Source organism: Lycorma delicatula, chromosome 5 (assembly GCF_047948215.1).
Source record: "Lycorma delicatula isolate Av1 chromosome 5, ASM4794821v1, whole genome shotgun sequence".
NCBI classification, from domain to species: domain Eukaryota; kingdom Metazoa; phylum Arthropoda; class Insecta; order Hemiptera; family Fulgoridae; genus Lycorma; species Lycorma delicatula.
Window position 1 is genome coordinate 88489227 of NC_134459.1, and position 15794 is coordinate 88505020.

Genomic DNA, 15794 nt, shown 5'->3' on the forward strand with positions numbered 1-15794 from the left:
CCTCCCCCCTTGGAGATGTTGACTCCAAAATTTTACCAACAAATTGCCTCATATACATGAATCTCTACAAAATTTCACCAAAATTGGTTTATCCAGTTAAAAGTTATTAAGCTTCAAACATGCCAACACACTTGTTTATGTATGAACATTACCCACTTTTTTTGCTTTTTTGGGGTTCCTGGGTCATGGAATGTCGAGAAATGTAAACAAACCCATACTCCATTTTTTTACTGATTTCCATACATTCTTTCTTGCACTATAGTTCTAGAGCTATGATGCCAGGAAAGTAAAAATCACAACTTCCTTTCTAAACAACTGGAAATATGCTTCCATAAATTTTTTTTGAAATTTATTCTGTCATTTGTTCAGTGAATCTGCAATTAGTGATGTGGTTTATTATGCTTGTTTTAAAATGGTTAGGAAATCTGCTTAGTATGTAATCAAATGGTATATCTGATCTATGTTTAACTTAAGTAAGCTGAAGCCTGAAATAAACATAGTATTGATGTTTAGTCTGCTTTGATTAAACACACTCAGTCTAGTAATATAGTAGCTGCTTCAAATATAAAAGGTTGTTTTTGAGTGTTAATCCAATATAGCTGTGCTTCATTTTTTGCGTACTTTACTTGCATGACCATAATCTGACATAGTGTTGAGTTTTACACAGGCATCTGTATATATGTGGTTTGTTTACAACAGGATTCGGCTGACAGTTAATGAAATTTACATTATGTTTTTTATTATTTATTTTATTCAATTTTAGGATGTTTGATGTTTGCAGATTTTCTATTGTTGGAGAGTATATTGCATTGTAAAAGAATGTAACATTTACTTTTCAAGTCCAAGCTCTAAGTAATTGTGGCATGAGATATACAAGCAGATGGTATATTTCTAGTATTAGTGATATTTTAAAAACTAATTAATTTTTTATAAAAAGCATGTATAACAACACATCTCAGTCAGTTTGTAGTAGGTACTTCAATAAAGGCACCTTAAGTAAACCATTACTAATATAAATATACTTTTCCACTACACTATTGATACATTGCATTCCTTTCAAGTAGTTAAAGAGAGAGCTTGAACTTGGCCAGTACATATTATAAAAAAAATGTTCATGATGCTTTCTTTTGCAAGATAATCCTGTTTCTGTGAAATGATTTGCAAAGGCAGATTCTAATTTTTGGTAGATATGCTCTTTGTGTTAGAGGATGAATGTGTGACCAGTTTATCTAATGTAGTATTTAATGCAGTCATTACAGTTTAATTTTCATTATCCTGGTTCTGGTTACTATGAGTATGGTGTGTGCATGCGATTTTTATTGTGTTCTATCATTACAGTATTTACCAAAATTTTATAAAAATGCCATTCTAGGTGAGCAGTCATCACAGGTTTAGAAAACATCATATTCTTCATAACAGGCATATATTTATCTGAGTTTTTTGACATTGCACTTCAAAAAGCATATTCTAAGTATAAATTAATTTTTATTTTTTTTTATTTTTTAATTTCAGATATTGCTATGGATTGGTCGGACCATGCATTATGGTGGCCACACCGTAATCAGTGGTTAACAAGAACTAGATCAACCTTAGATCAATATGGTGTACAAGCAGATGCTTTACTTCATTTCACACCAATGCACAAAACATTAAGAGTACAACTTCCTGATTTACGCTATCTTGATTGCCGTGTAGATTTTTCAATTAAAACATTTAATGCAGTTATTCAGCTGTGCAAGGAACTTGGTAATTATTGTGTTTTATTCTTTATAGATAAGATGATTGTATTTGTGATTACAAAAACCAATATTTTTATTTTATTAAAAAAATAAATGTTGAGGTAGCTGCTGCACTTTTTTTAAAAAGATTTTATGTCTTCTTGATTACATAATATAATGTGTTTTAAATATTCATAAAACTTCAACTCCATAATGATTGACATGTTTTAATTTATATTAAACTTGTTAACAAAATCAAAATTCATAGTTTTATTATTATTTCTTAATTTTCTATAATTTTTATTAAAAATTTGCTTACATTATTTGTTATTATGAAATATGCAGAGTGATGATTAAATGTATAAGATATAAGTTTTCAAGATTATTATACCCAGAAGGTAGTTTTAACAATTTTTGTGGGAAACCTATTATTAATTACACTGGGGAACAAAAAAAAAAATTTTTTTTGTCTCTGGAAGAAAAATATATGATTCTGATAGTATTTTTTTTCTCCTGAATTTAAATATGATAGCAGTTTTTCCCCATCATGCAAGATTTCCGAGAGACAGGCATTTATAATTTCAAACATTTTAATACATTCTGCATTCTTAACTACACAATATTCAAACATTTGATTCACCTAGAAAGTAAGAAATGATGATTTTCTGCTATATTTTGTCTGTGGAGCATCCCTCTTGATGGTCCAGCAATAATCAGCAAGCATATTAGGATTCCATTTGCCTTGTTACCTCTTTTCCATAGCTGAAATCTCCTGATGAAAATGTTCCCCTTGCTCATCGTTCATTGTGCCAAGATTTTCTGGGAAGAAATCTAGGTGCGAGTGCAGGAAGTGTACTTTTAAGGACATATTACAACCTGAATTTTTATAATATGTTATAAAATCGTTGAAAATATCACAATAATTTTCTGCCTTTTGATTTCCCAAAACATTAGCAGCTTGGCAAGCATTCAAACATTTTTGAATGCTTGCCAAACTGCTTTCTCCAGTGGATTCAGTCCTTCCTCAAATTTTCATCATGCATTAGTGATCGTGTTTGTGACCCACAAATATTCCTTCTTTAATTTTTGCATCACTTATTTTAGGAAACTTCTGTTTTAAGTACATGAAACCAGGAATATTGTCCATGGCCTTGACGAGATTGTTCATTAATCCTAGTTTGATATGTAACGGAGGTAGATACACATTTTTAGGATTACACAATGGGTCGTGTTTCACATTTTTCTGTTCAGGAACGAGTGATTCATCACATTTAGGCCATTCTTTTCTAATGAAATGGTTTTTTCTGCCCCTACTATCCCATTCACTCAAAAAACAACAGTACTATGAGTTACCAAGCTGCAGACCAAGAATAAGTGCAATTACCTTCAAATCACTATAAATATTCAATTCATAAGCTGCATATTGAAGCTTTTCCAATATAAATTTAAAGTTTTCATATGTTTCTTTCATACTAGCAGAGTGAGCAACAGGTACTGGTGGGAATTTATTGCCATTATGCAGAAGCACAGCTTTTAAACTAACTTTAGAGGAATCAATGAACAAGCGCCATTCTGTTGGGTTATGTTCATTACAAAGTGTCTCAATAAGAGAAGAGATGCCATTACAAAACACTAATCTATTTTCTTCAGAAAAATAGTCTTTAAATTCAGATTGACAATTACGATAAGTACAAGTATTCCTTACTTCCATCAGACTCTGAGCTCTCTTCATCTAATGTCATGTGTTCTGGAGGCTTTGGTATAGCCAATTCTTCATAGTGTGGTTGTGGTCTCATTGCAGATTGCAATTTAGGGTACACTACTGTATGTTTTGATTTTGATGTAGTCTCTTTACTGTTTGTTAAGCAGAAATAACAGTCAGAAGAGTGATCTTTGGGTTCCCTCCAAATAATAGGGATAGTAAATGGCATGTAGCGTGTGCCATTTTTTCATGAAGCCTAGAACAGGATAAACAACAGATATGTATGTGGAGCACAATCCCTTGTTTGGTCCCTGACTTTACATCCAAAATAAAGTTCATAACACCTTTTTACTAATGGAGTAAGGTTTCACCTTTGGGACTTGAGTGTCACTTCACCACACACATAACAAAAATTGTTAGGATGATTTAAATAAACTCAAGGCATTTTGTAATTAACAACTAATTAAAAGAAATAAAGTTGTAAGTATGTAATACACAATAATTGAGACAGACAAAGTTCTCAGAATGATGTGTTTACTGGTTCACTACTATCTCACAAATGGCATCGTTCTGATGAATTTGTGCTACACTAGATCACATTTCTACATGTCTATGCATGTCTGAATTTGCACAACAATAGCAACACTACCCTTTGAGTTAGCTCATTTGGTTCAATCATATTTACAATGCTCTAGAAGCTTTTACTTGACAATGAACAAATGGATGAAAAAAGTTTTAAAATATTTAAAAAAATTAAAATAAAAAAAACTGTGAGTGATGGAGAAATTCCAAATATATATTTGAAAACAGGATAAAATCTCATTAAGTACACCTATTGGTACTTTTGAGACAAAAGTCTTGTTGACCAGTGTTATCAGATCATGTTTTACATGCTGATAAACATTTTTTTTTTATTAATATTTTGTAGACTATGTTAATGAACACCTTCAAGTGAGATTTTTAATTTTATTGTCCATACTTTTTTAAAACATTTGCTTAATAGAGTAAGCAAGTGTTATGTTATTTATATGTAAGTAAATCTATTATATAATCTTATACAATAAAATGAACTTATAACACAAGAACTCTACTAAAAACCAAAAGGTAATAACTTTTCAGTTCTTTTTAATTTTTTTGTTAATTTAGAAGTCATTGCTAAATTAAAAACAAACCAGTCAAAAAGTTATTTATATTCAGTTTAGCAAAAATTGACAAAAGTATTACTTTTTTAGTTTTTATTGTATATTTTTTGAACTTTGTATTATTTTATGCTTGTGTTGTTTTATTAATAAGAAATACATTGTTTTAATAATAAGAAAATTGATTCAGAGACAATTTACAATTTATGGAGGCTATTGCTGAACATGAACTAAAGTTCATTGGAATATTCATTGGAATACAGGAATACATTTTTTTATATATTGATGAAAATTAGAAAAAATTCTGAAAATGACTTCTGTACCTTAATCTTTCCAACTAATTTTGTTGAAGTTTCATATGAAAATACATTGGTTATCAGAATGACATCAGAATAAGTACATGCTGCTATAATAATAATTCAATAATAAGCCACTGATGATGATGATGGCAAAATAGTGAAAATATATCTGTTGATTATTTACATAGATCATATAATTTTTTGTTAAAAAATTCTTCCACTTATATTACATGAAAAACCTTTCAGTAGGACCACTGCAGGCACTTTTCTACAAGATAAAAAAGAGCCATTCACTAAAATTTTTCTGTTTGATAGAGTAAGACAAAGAATTAAAAAAAAAACAAACATAGGAATTGTTTTTTGAGAATCTTCTCCTTTTTGCAGTTGGTGAAATGGAAGTCATTTAGATGAATTTAAAAATTAATTCATATAATTTTTTATATTTCTTTGTATTTTATGCATAGTAAAGAGCATCATTTTACCTGTGTGGTTTTATCTATTCAGAAATTCTGATCCTGTGTGTTTTTATCTATTCAGAAATTCTGATCCTGTGTGTTTTTTAGTACAGGATAATTGTATTATTTAATTACATATGATTAACTGGAAACAATTATCTGTACTAAAGTGCTAAACAAAATTTATTTTTCTGATTTTCTGATTTAAATGCTTCTTTTAAAAATTAAAAAAAAAAAAAATATTTTAAGTCTAAAGTGAAATTTTTACCATTAGTTGCAGTAATATATATTTTTGTGCATTGTCCAAAATCTGTTCACTGAACAAATTCTTTAATCTTGTGGTTGGTGATCTCTCATCATATGTTAGTTTTATCTTACAAATTTTTAGCCTTGCAGTATTTTTCAGTTGTTGTAATACTTATAACTTTTGGTTTAAATGAGTCTTAGAACTGAAAGTAACGAGGTGATAAAGGGATGGAGTTGGGCAGCAACAAACCTGTGTTTATATCTGCCTACATAAAATCACTACGGGCTCTAGCAAGAGTGTAGTCAAATTTTTGGTAAGTTTCTGCAACATGATGGAGAAATGCCCGAACAAGTTCACATGGCCTCAACAGACCAATCTGTATAAATTGTAGGTACATTAACAGTCTGTGCAAAGAATGTGAGTCCAATATTATGTTAGCTTCATCATAAAGGCTAACAACTGTGGTTTTTGTTGGAACCCAAAATGGTTTTCTGTTGCCCAGTCTCAAGTATTTTTTAGTTTTTATATCCTGGAAGATGCAGTTTAGCTGTTCAGGTAAAATAGTTTCTACGAGCTATTTATAGTAATGATATGTTTTCTTGTCCCAAGTCTCAAGATCTTTTTAATTTAGTTCTTAAATAATATTCAGTATGATGAAGTTTAATTTTCTGAAGTATGTGAAATTTTACAAGAAATTTTTAACTGCTTGACTAATGCTCTGTTGACTTAGGATGACTTAAGATAAGTTTTGCTATGTTGCTTAGATAGCAAGCCAGCATCTGATTGCTATGGATAGTTTTCTGTTATCATTGGTTAATTTTTTTTTACTTAGATTATCTACGGAACAAGAAGAATATAATTTTTCACTAAATTGTGATTTTGTGACAGGAATAAATTAATATGGATTTAACAGAAACAAATTAAAACATAGATATTCTCTTCAGATTGCACATCTGAAAATGATTCAGTTATATTGATGTGTGTAATGAAATCATGCTGTTTTCTAAATTGAGTAGCATGTCTCACATGCAAAACATTGTGAAGGGGGATTATTGTAATTTTATTATGATCTCTAGGAATCGTTATTATAATTAATATTTGCTCATTATTGCAGTTTTATGTGCCATAAATTGAAATTATATAAGAAACATGCAGCTGTAATATTAATAATAAGTAATTATGAGATTATTACTTTTTTAATATTTTTCAGGAATGATTAATATTTAATATTATTTCAGGAATCAGACATCCAGAAGAATTATCATTGTGTAAACCTTTGGAACCCAATCATCTGAAATACAATTTAAAGGATTTGCCTAGTAACAAAAAGAGTCGTGAAGCAAATGGTTTGAAAGCAGCAGATACAAACACATTTATTGTTAATCATAGCCCTGGTGGATCAACAAATTCTCTTGATAAAACTCCGCCTTTTATGTGTGCTCCTGTAACTCCTCGCCATAATACATCAACACCTATTAGCTCACCTGTTGCTATGGTAATTACTTGTTTGTTTCATGTAAAAAATACTTTGGCATATAACAAAATAGATTTCAGTTGTACAGTGATTTAATTATCATATTATAAAGAATTCAAATGTTTATTTCTATTTATCATGTGGTACATAGGTGTGCTGTGTTCAAAATATTAAAACTAAATATTCAAACACTTATAATAGCAGAATATGTGTAATATTTATGTAGGTGTGATTACAAAATTTGGTAATAAAATTACTGAATTTACAGGACTATAACAATTCAAATATGTTGTAATGAAAACAAAGACCATATTTAAAGATTGTCAATTTAAAAAAAATTATTATTATAATGCTGTAAATTTTTTGTGCAAGTTTTTTTTACCATTAATCCATTTTATTGTGTCCTTAAATGAAAAATTAGTTCATTATTGAAGGTCAAAAGTTGTTCTTTTTATGTTTCTGCTATGTTCTACCATTGAATTTGTTAAAGCCAACATATATTATTTATTGGTTATTTTTACAGTACTGGATGGAAGAAAAAGATGACTTGTACAGTTTATGTTGATTATTATAAATAGGAATTTCTATTTTTTTTTTAATTATTAGTTGACTTTAAACATTTTTGTAAATGAATAATTTTTTTAAACAAATTTTTCTTTTAAATTCTTAATACAATTACTTAAAAACACTTTCCAGAAGTATACTGTACCTCTATCTGGTTAGAAAGTAAATCCTTTTTTTTAGTTTGAACCTTATTTCGTCACACAGATCAGTTTTAGTCATACCAACCAAATTGTGTTTAATCTCATTAAAATATTTTCATTTATGAAAAAGTATTTAATCTAAGAAGTGATGAATCTATTCAGCACTCAATGTATTGAATAGGAGTAGGTAAATAGATATCAGAGAATAGATAAATAACATGCTATTCTAAACCTATTCAGCAGTGTTAAGATGTTGCCTTTTTAATATTCTTCCTTTTTTTAAATTAGCCAGATTGATCCTATTCAAAATTTTCTTCTCCTATTAAGTTGTGTATAATTTCTAAAGTGATAGCCAAAAATATTTTACTTGTCCTCAGTATGAATTAAATTATTGCAAATAATAATCAATAACTGGAGGTTACTAGTAAATGTAAAATTAATTACAGAAAATAAAAAATTGAGTTGATATAAAATAATCTTTGTATAAACTGTAGATTAGTATAAGAAACATATATAATGTCTTTGAAATGGTTTTAACATAATTTTATTTCTTCATTTATATTTGCAGTCTGGAACGTGGAAACGTAACAACCAAACAGATCTTAATGGAAGCTTTTCTCCAAATGGAACTGTAATGACTTTGGAATTGTTGAATGGTAGTTTAGATACGTCTCTTGCACAAAGCCCTAGCACACCCAGCCAAGAAGCTAGGGCACATTTACAACGTTTACGGCCAAAATCACTCGTTGAAAGAGCTAGAATGAATGTTGCGTAAGTGTAATCTAAAAACAAAATTATATTGCATCACTTAAAAGATTAATTGTTTTAATTATTGTGTTTAAAGTAATAGGAATATTATAATTTATGTTATGAATTTTTTTAGTATTCTTTGATTTTACTAGATTACTACTTCAAATTTTGTTTCTGTTTTAAAGCAGTTAAGTTATTTTTATATTTTCATTACTCCGGTAAGTAATTGTTATTGTATGTTGTTACATTTAGCAAATAAATAACAAAATATACCTTATTTGCTAACATATTTTTTATACTTTTTGGTGAAGTACTTTTTATGCAATATGCACTACTTTGCAATTACCAATAAAGTTAGATAAAAAAAAAAAAAAAAATACAAATATTAAGGCTCAGTAAAAACAAAAAAAAAAAAAAAAGTTTGTGCGCAATAAAATATTAATTTATTTGCTGGCTCTGCTGCTAGGATGAATTTTAATAAAATATTTATTAATATGTCTGCCACTTCATCCATCTCAATCTTCCTCAATGAAATCTATGTTTAGTTATTTTTTTCTTTAAGTCATAAAATAACAGAGCAGATAATTAGAAATATACTTATTACAATCTTTTATTATGATTATACATCTCTAAAGATGAGTAAAGGACACCAGTTACTGATTATGATTAGATTGGTGTTGCCATAACAATGTACACTTTATGGCAGTATCTTAGTTGCATCAGTAGCATTCTAATTGTTTGTTATTTTTTATTAATAATAAACAAATAGAATGTTTACTTCCCAGCCAGTTGACTTTCGGTTTTTTTTTTCTTGAAACCTTATGAAATAATACTACTTATTAAATCTTGTTCATTTTGTTTTCACTATTTTCATTTTTATGGTGTTTTTATTAACAATGTACCAGTTTCTTATTCCCTAATCTTTAAATTTTTCCATATGTTAAATTTCTATTTTTGAACGTTAACAGGATCTGCAACTCGGATACCTACCTCATGTTAGTTTTTCCTTTTTAGTGTTTTAGTGTGTGTTCTTTACATCATAAATCAACTCTGTAGGGGCTCTGGGTTCCAAACACATAATGTGGGTGTTGAGCACTCATTTGAATAGATATGAAGTGGGTACAGAGCATCCACAAAAGTGAATTATTAAAATTTCCTTTACTTTTAATATGACAATAATTTTTAAATGGTTTTTTTGAAGTTTCCTGTTCAGTTGAAGAAAGACTGGTTGTCCATGTAAGCAAAGGCTTCTGAAATCAAATGATTTTAACCATTCACATTAAGAGTAATGGTACTGAGAAATTTTGCGTTTAATGCAATTATGTTTACTTATGTATGTATGGCTTAGTTAACTACATAATGTTTTATGTAAAATATTAAGTAAGTCTAATGGTACAAATAAATGAATAGTACCAAGTTGTGGCAGTGATATACATGCACAAAGTTATACATCTTTTCGGTGGTGTATGTAAAGAATTGTGTATATATTTATGTATGTTTATTGTGTTTTCGCAGTAATTATAGCATTTATATGTTTCACATAACAATTTTTTGAAAAGCTTTTAGGTTTAACATTTTTTTTACTCTTTTCCACATATATCTCTATAATTCATTAGAGCACCCAATTACCTGTTTTAATTTGCAAGTCTGTGCTCTTGCCTCATTTAAAACTTGGTCAGCCATTTCCTTGATAATTACTAAAACTGAGCATAAGTATGTTATTTAGATAATAAATTAATAAATAAATATTGTCAGCAAATCTAATTCACTTCTGTTATCCTTCCCTCTCAAAAATATGTACTTCTATCTCATTTTTTTTTATGATCTCTTTCAGGTTTACAGTTAAAAGAGATATTTATTTAGATAAATCTCATACTATTTAGTAAATAACCTTTCAGTAATATTTTATTAATAACCTCATATATATGAGGTTATAACCTCATACTATTTTTTTGTATGTAGTTTTACTATTCCACTTAACTTATAAAATATATATTGTAGATTGTAACCTCATATTTTATAATGTATCAAAGCTAATAATAATAATAGATCTCTTAAATAAAGTCATTAATTATGCTATTTAAAGGACTGAACTAAAATATTTTAATAGTTTCATATAATTGTTTTTGTAAAACGTTTCACAAAACAAAATTATTATTTTGTAAGAAGCTAAACAAAAAACACCATGAGCATGCATGAACACAATTATCAAGTAACTAGCAAAAAGCGGTAAATAAGATGTAGTAAAAAAATGAAACACTCAGGTTTTGTTTAAAATTGTAGTAAGTAAACTAAGTATTCATTAAGTATTCTTTCCACTATAACTCTGTTTTAAAATCATTTCAATTGCTTTCACTTGGGACTAACGACGTTGGTATGTGCTAAACTGTTATGATGTAATTGGTACGTCAAAGCTCTGTAACAAGTTATCTCTATGACTACTGTCTGATTTATTTTTTATTTTCTGTATGATAGTTTTGTTCTTCTTTAATCAACTTTCTTTATATATTATTTAGTGTTTTTAATTTTAATTTATTATAAAATTTGTTTTGTCAATAAATTAAAAATTTGTAATGATTAACTATGTTCTGTCAACTTACAAAAAGATAAAATGCAATTTTCATTAAATCTTTCATTGTTGATTTCTACAGGTGGTTGGATTCATCATTATCAATAATGGAACAAGGTGTCAGAGAATTTGACACACTGAGATTAAGGTTTAAATTTTATTCATTTTATGACTTAAATCCTAAAGTAGATGCAGTCAGAATTAATCAGATTTATGAACAAGCTAAATGGGCCCTGCTTAATGAGGAATTAGATTGCACAGAAGAAGAAGCTCTTATGTTTGCTGCATTACAGGTTTGTAAATGTAATTGATATTAATGCATTAAAAAGTTTGTGTTTTATATTGTGTATGTGCAATATGGTTAGAATGAAATTGCACTTGAGAGTCTAAGCAATAGGGAAGAGAATGCAGGTAGAAGAGTTCAGGGAATCACCTTGTACATGTATGTGTATCACTGCAAATTGAACTGTATCTTGGGATCATGTACAAGTTTAATTATAATTTTTAACAAGAACTGCTAATTTAGGGATTTCTTTCTTTCTTTTAAAATATAAACTGTTACATCAATAAACCATACCAGATTTTTTAACAAAATGTTTTTAATCTATTTTAAAGTATTTTCAGTTCTCTTTGTGACCATCTTCAGTGATGTTATTGCTGGCAATATATACCTATTAGATGTTGTAAAAATCATGTTGTGTTTGAATTGTGTCCATTAAGTATATAGTTGTTATTTGTATATATTTCATTATGTTCAAATGATTTAAAAACAAACATCTAACATTTGTACTAAATGAACAAGTAGTTAAAAAAAAAAACTCACTTTTCAGCCTCAAGCTTCATTATAAAGTTTGGTTTGTTGTGTTACCAAAATTTTAATTTCAAATAAATTTCATTCAAGACATAAACAAGAAAATAGCAGTGAGGAATAATTTAAATAGAAAATCAAATCTTGTTTGTTTTTGCTTATAAAGTAGATCAACTTTTTATTTATTTTTATTTGTTCTTCAAATTTTTATGGTCAAGTGAGGTTGTTACTACCACCAGTACTGCTTTTTGTTTTTCTTGACACAATTTAAAATTCATTGACATTTTAAATAGATGTTATTCAATAAATGGAATTCAGTCAAAATATGATTTTTTCAAAAATTGAAACTTTTGTATTGATGATTTAATAAAAAAAATATTTTTTAAATTTAGTTAAGATATTTCTTAATATAATAATAATTTCTTGATGCGAATTTAATATTCAAACATTTATTTTATTTTTTGATCAGGTACAAGTCACTTTACAGGCAGGTGTAGCACAGCCAACAATGGATAATAGTTCTTTATTAGTTGCTGATGATGATATTGATGCTGCACTAACAGATTTACAAGTAACACTTGAAGGTTCACATATCAGTTCTTCAAATGACATAACACAGGTTCCTGAGTTATATGACTACTTACGTTTTCTCAAGTTAGTAAATTATTTTTTAATATGGTTTGTCTTTTCATCTTGAATATTATTATTTTTATAGTTTGTATTAAAAAGTTGTCGAGATTTGTGTGTGCAGAGTTACAGTTGTGCACAACAAAGAAGGCTAAAGTGCAACATTCAATCATAACTGGAACTCATTCAAAATGTTAAGCAAATCATGCATATAATTTTCTGTTAGAGCTCACGTTATCTGGATTACTATAAAGTTAGAAGCTTATTGTGAAATATTGAGGAAACTTAAGAGGTCATCAAAAAAAAAAATGCCCTACATGTTCACAAAGGATTGTTCTGATGGCAGTTAGTGGCTCCATTATACAATTTACACAAAAACATTTCTCAACCAGTTTATAAAAGAGATCCTTGATCACTATCCTTATTATACCTAATTTTAACTCCAAGTTACTACCACCCATTCACAAAAATGAAAATCTGGCTGGGTATAGGGCTTTGAAACAATAATGAATTAACAGGCGAATTTAATAACCAGCTGGGTACTCTTGACAATGGAACTCCTCAAAGAAAGTTTATAAAAACTAGTGTCACGGTACAATATTTATCTGAATGTAGAGTACTTTTATGTGGAGAAGAACTAGGAGTAGTAATTATCTGTAAGTAACTTTTGTGTGTACAGTAGCATGCAAATTAATCTGAACACAGAAATTTTTTTGTTTATCTCTATGTTGTGGCTACACTGCTTGACCAAACCCGTTCTTTAAGTTGTCTGTGTACCAAAAGGTTATACTGATCTTTGCTTACGTAGTAGCAATTTTCATGTTATAAATAGTGTTTATAATAGTGAAAGTTTAAACTCCGTGAAAATGTTTGAACATTGTTTCTTTTTCTGAAAATACCAGTATGACACAACAACAGATAGCTTCTGAATGTTGTGTAGGATTTGGGACTGTGAATGATATTGTATAGTAATTAAAGAAACTTGGGACTGTGAATGATATTTTAAAATAGTTAAAAGAAACTGATTCCCTTTTCATTTCAAAAGAAAGGCAAATGTAACTATAAAAAAAATTACTCTAACACAGGATCGGTTGGCTATTAGTGAGGAAAAATAAACTTGATCGAAAATTACCTACTGTGGACTTAAATCAAGAATTAGCAGCCAGTGAAACAAATTTATATGTAAAAACTATACAACTATTAGACGCAGCTAGACGGAAAGCTCGTTGGCGCTAAAAAGCAGCTTTTAACACCAACAATGTGCAAAAAAAGGCTCTTGTGAGCCAAAGCATTTTATGTTTTTTAGTCAAATAAATGGAGGCAGGTGCAGCCAGTCACATCGCACATACAGTGTTCTTGTTCATTCCTTCCAGTAGGTGGTATGTTAAAAAGTGATGGATATATCAAGATTCTGAAGGAAAGGGTTGCGACACAACTTTGAAATAAATTTCCACAAGGCAACAGAGTGTTCCAGCAAGATTTGATGCTATGACATACTGTCAAAAAAAGTGGAAAGTAGTGAAATATTAAAGTGCTCCTGTGGCCAGACAACTCCTTAAACTTAAATCCATTTGAAAATCTTTAGGCAATAGTCAAAAAATGACTCTCAAAAATGAATTGTACTATAAAGTTTTTCTCATTAAAGAAATATTGATGGTTTCATGACGAAAAAATAAAAATCTTGTATGTGAAGTGATTAAGAATGAGGGAGGGACATATTAATGTATTACAATAAATTTTACTGCATTCACAAATTGCATAGATATGATTTTTTTTCTAAATAATGTTACTTTTTATCAAATAACATTGTGTTTGGATTAATTTGTACACTACTGTAATTAGCTTTTTCTGTTTTCTTTTTTTCAAACCAGCCATTCAAAGATAATTTTTAGAATAACACTTGTACAAGCTTCAAAATTTCCATGAGCTTTATGCTGGGAAAAATTATTTTAATTTTTTACTGAATAATAATAATATTGAATAATTCTTGGATAGTGTGTAAAAAGGTAATGACATAGATAAAGTGTGTTTTTTAACTGTTTGGAAAAGTCTCTATCAAAATGGTAGAGTATATCTTTCTAAAATTATTAAATGATAAAGTAAAATATTTTTTAATATTTAATGATTATATTATTAAAATAAAATTTTTATTTTTTGTTTTAAGGCAAACCTTTTAGTACCTTAATATAAATACTTAATGTTAATTGTTTACTTTTAATTGAGTAATTTCTGATGTATTGATTGATTTTATCAAACTTAGATGGTACTTTAATTTATATTTTATAGACCAAAGAGATTTACTCTCAAAGGATTCAAGAGATATTGGTTTACATGTCGGGAACTACGGTTACGATTGTACAAAAACAGAGAAGATGTTGCTGCTGGTATCCCACCAGTTCATGAGATGAATTTACGGGGTTGTGAAGTCACTCCAGAAGTCAATTTGGCCCAAAATAAATTTGCTATAAAATTAGAAGTTGCTGGACCTGAAGGAATGTCAGAATCTTGGATCCGATGTGAATCGGTTAGTATAATAAATATATATATATTTTTTCACTTTACCTGTTACTGAGTGAACTTGAAGCAAGCTGATGTTTTGTTAAACTTAGTTAAATACTTCTGATTCTTTTAACTATGACTAAGTCTGTAATTGAACTAAACATTGATTAGCAATTATTTAAATAATTTTTTGACAAGATCATAGGTTTTAAAGTTTGCAGTATTGAACCTTTTAATGCTGCTGACAATTTTGTGATAGCAATTTAGTTGTTAAACATAATTCAGTTTATTTACTTGTTCATTTTTTAAAAAAATTATATTAGAAGTATATAAGTATATTCTTATAAATATAAGAAGTATTTTCTTCATCCCTTTCAAGATCAAATTTAGAAAAATCTTGAAATCGGTTTTTAGATATTCACATGAAGATTACACTCACCAAAAATCAAGTTATCTTCATTTGTTACCAAGAAATTTAAAAAAAGGGTTCCTGCATTTTATCCATTTAACTTGGAATTTTAAAAAATCCTTTCTTTATATGCACTTATACCGTAAAAATAAACATGTTTACAAATTTTCATCACTTTGTCTAAGGTGGTTTTTGCTGGGAGTTGATTACAAATATATCACAACATATTTTATATAAAAGTAAAAGTATATATATATATATATATATATATATATATATATATATATATATATATATATATAGTATTATATATAATTAGTGGTTTATATATGTACACTAAAACAGAGTAAATACAGAACTTACCATATTAATTCCAAAAATCAATTTTTGCAGG

At 28.3% G+C, this 15794-nt stretch overlaps 1 protein-coding gene across 2 annotated transcripts in view; it reads left to right on the forward strand.

Moving 5' to 3' along the window:
* The window catches only part of LOC142325173 (unc-112-related protein-like), a 327233-nt gene that overhangs the window by 293975 nt on the left and 17464 nt on the right, over positions 1–15794 (forward strand). For both annotated transcript variants that reach the window (XM_075366591.1, XM_075366592.1), the window contains exons 2-7: positions 1513–1746; positions 6799–7055; positions 8307–8509; positions 11140–11350; positions 12335–12519; positions 14779–15016. In XM_075366591.1, coding sequence (XP_075222706.1) covers positions 1513–1746; positions 6799–7055; positions 8307–8509; positions 11140–11350; positions 12335–12519; positions 14779–15016 — 1328 coding nt within the window. The remainder of the gene's footprint in view (positions 1–1512; positions 1747–6798; positions 7056–8306; positions 8510–11139; positions 11351–12334; positions 12520–14778; positions 15017–15794) is intronic.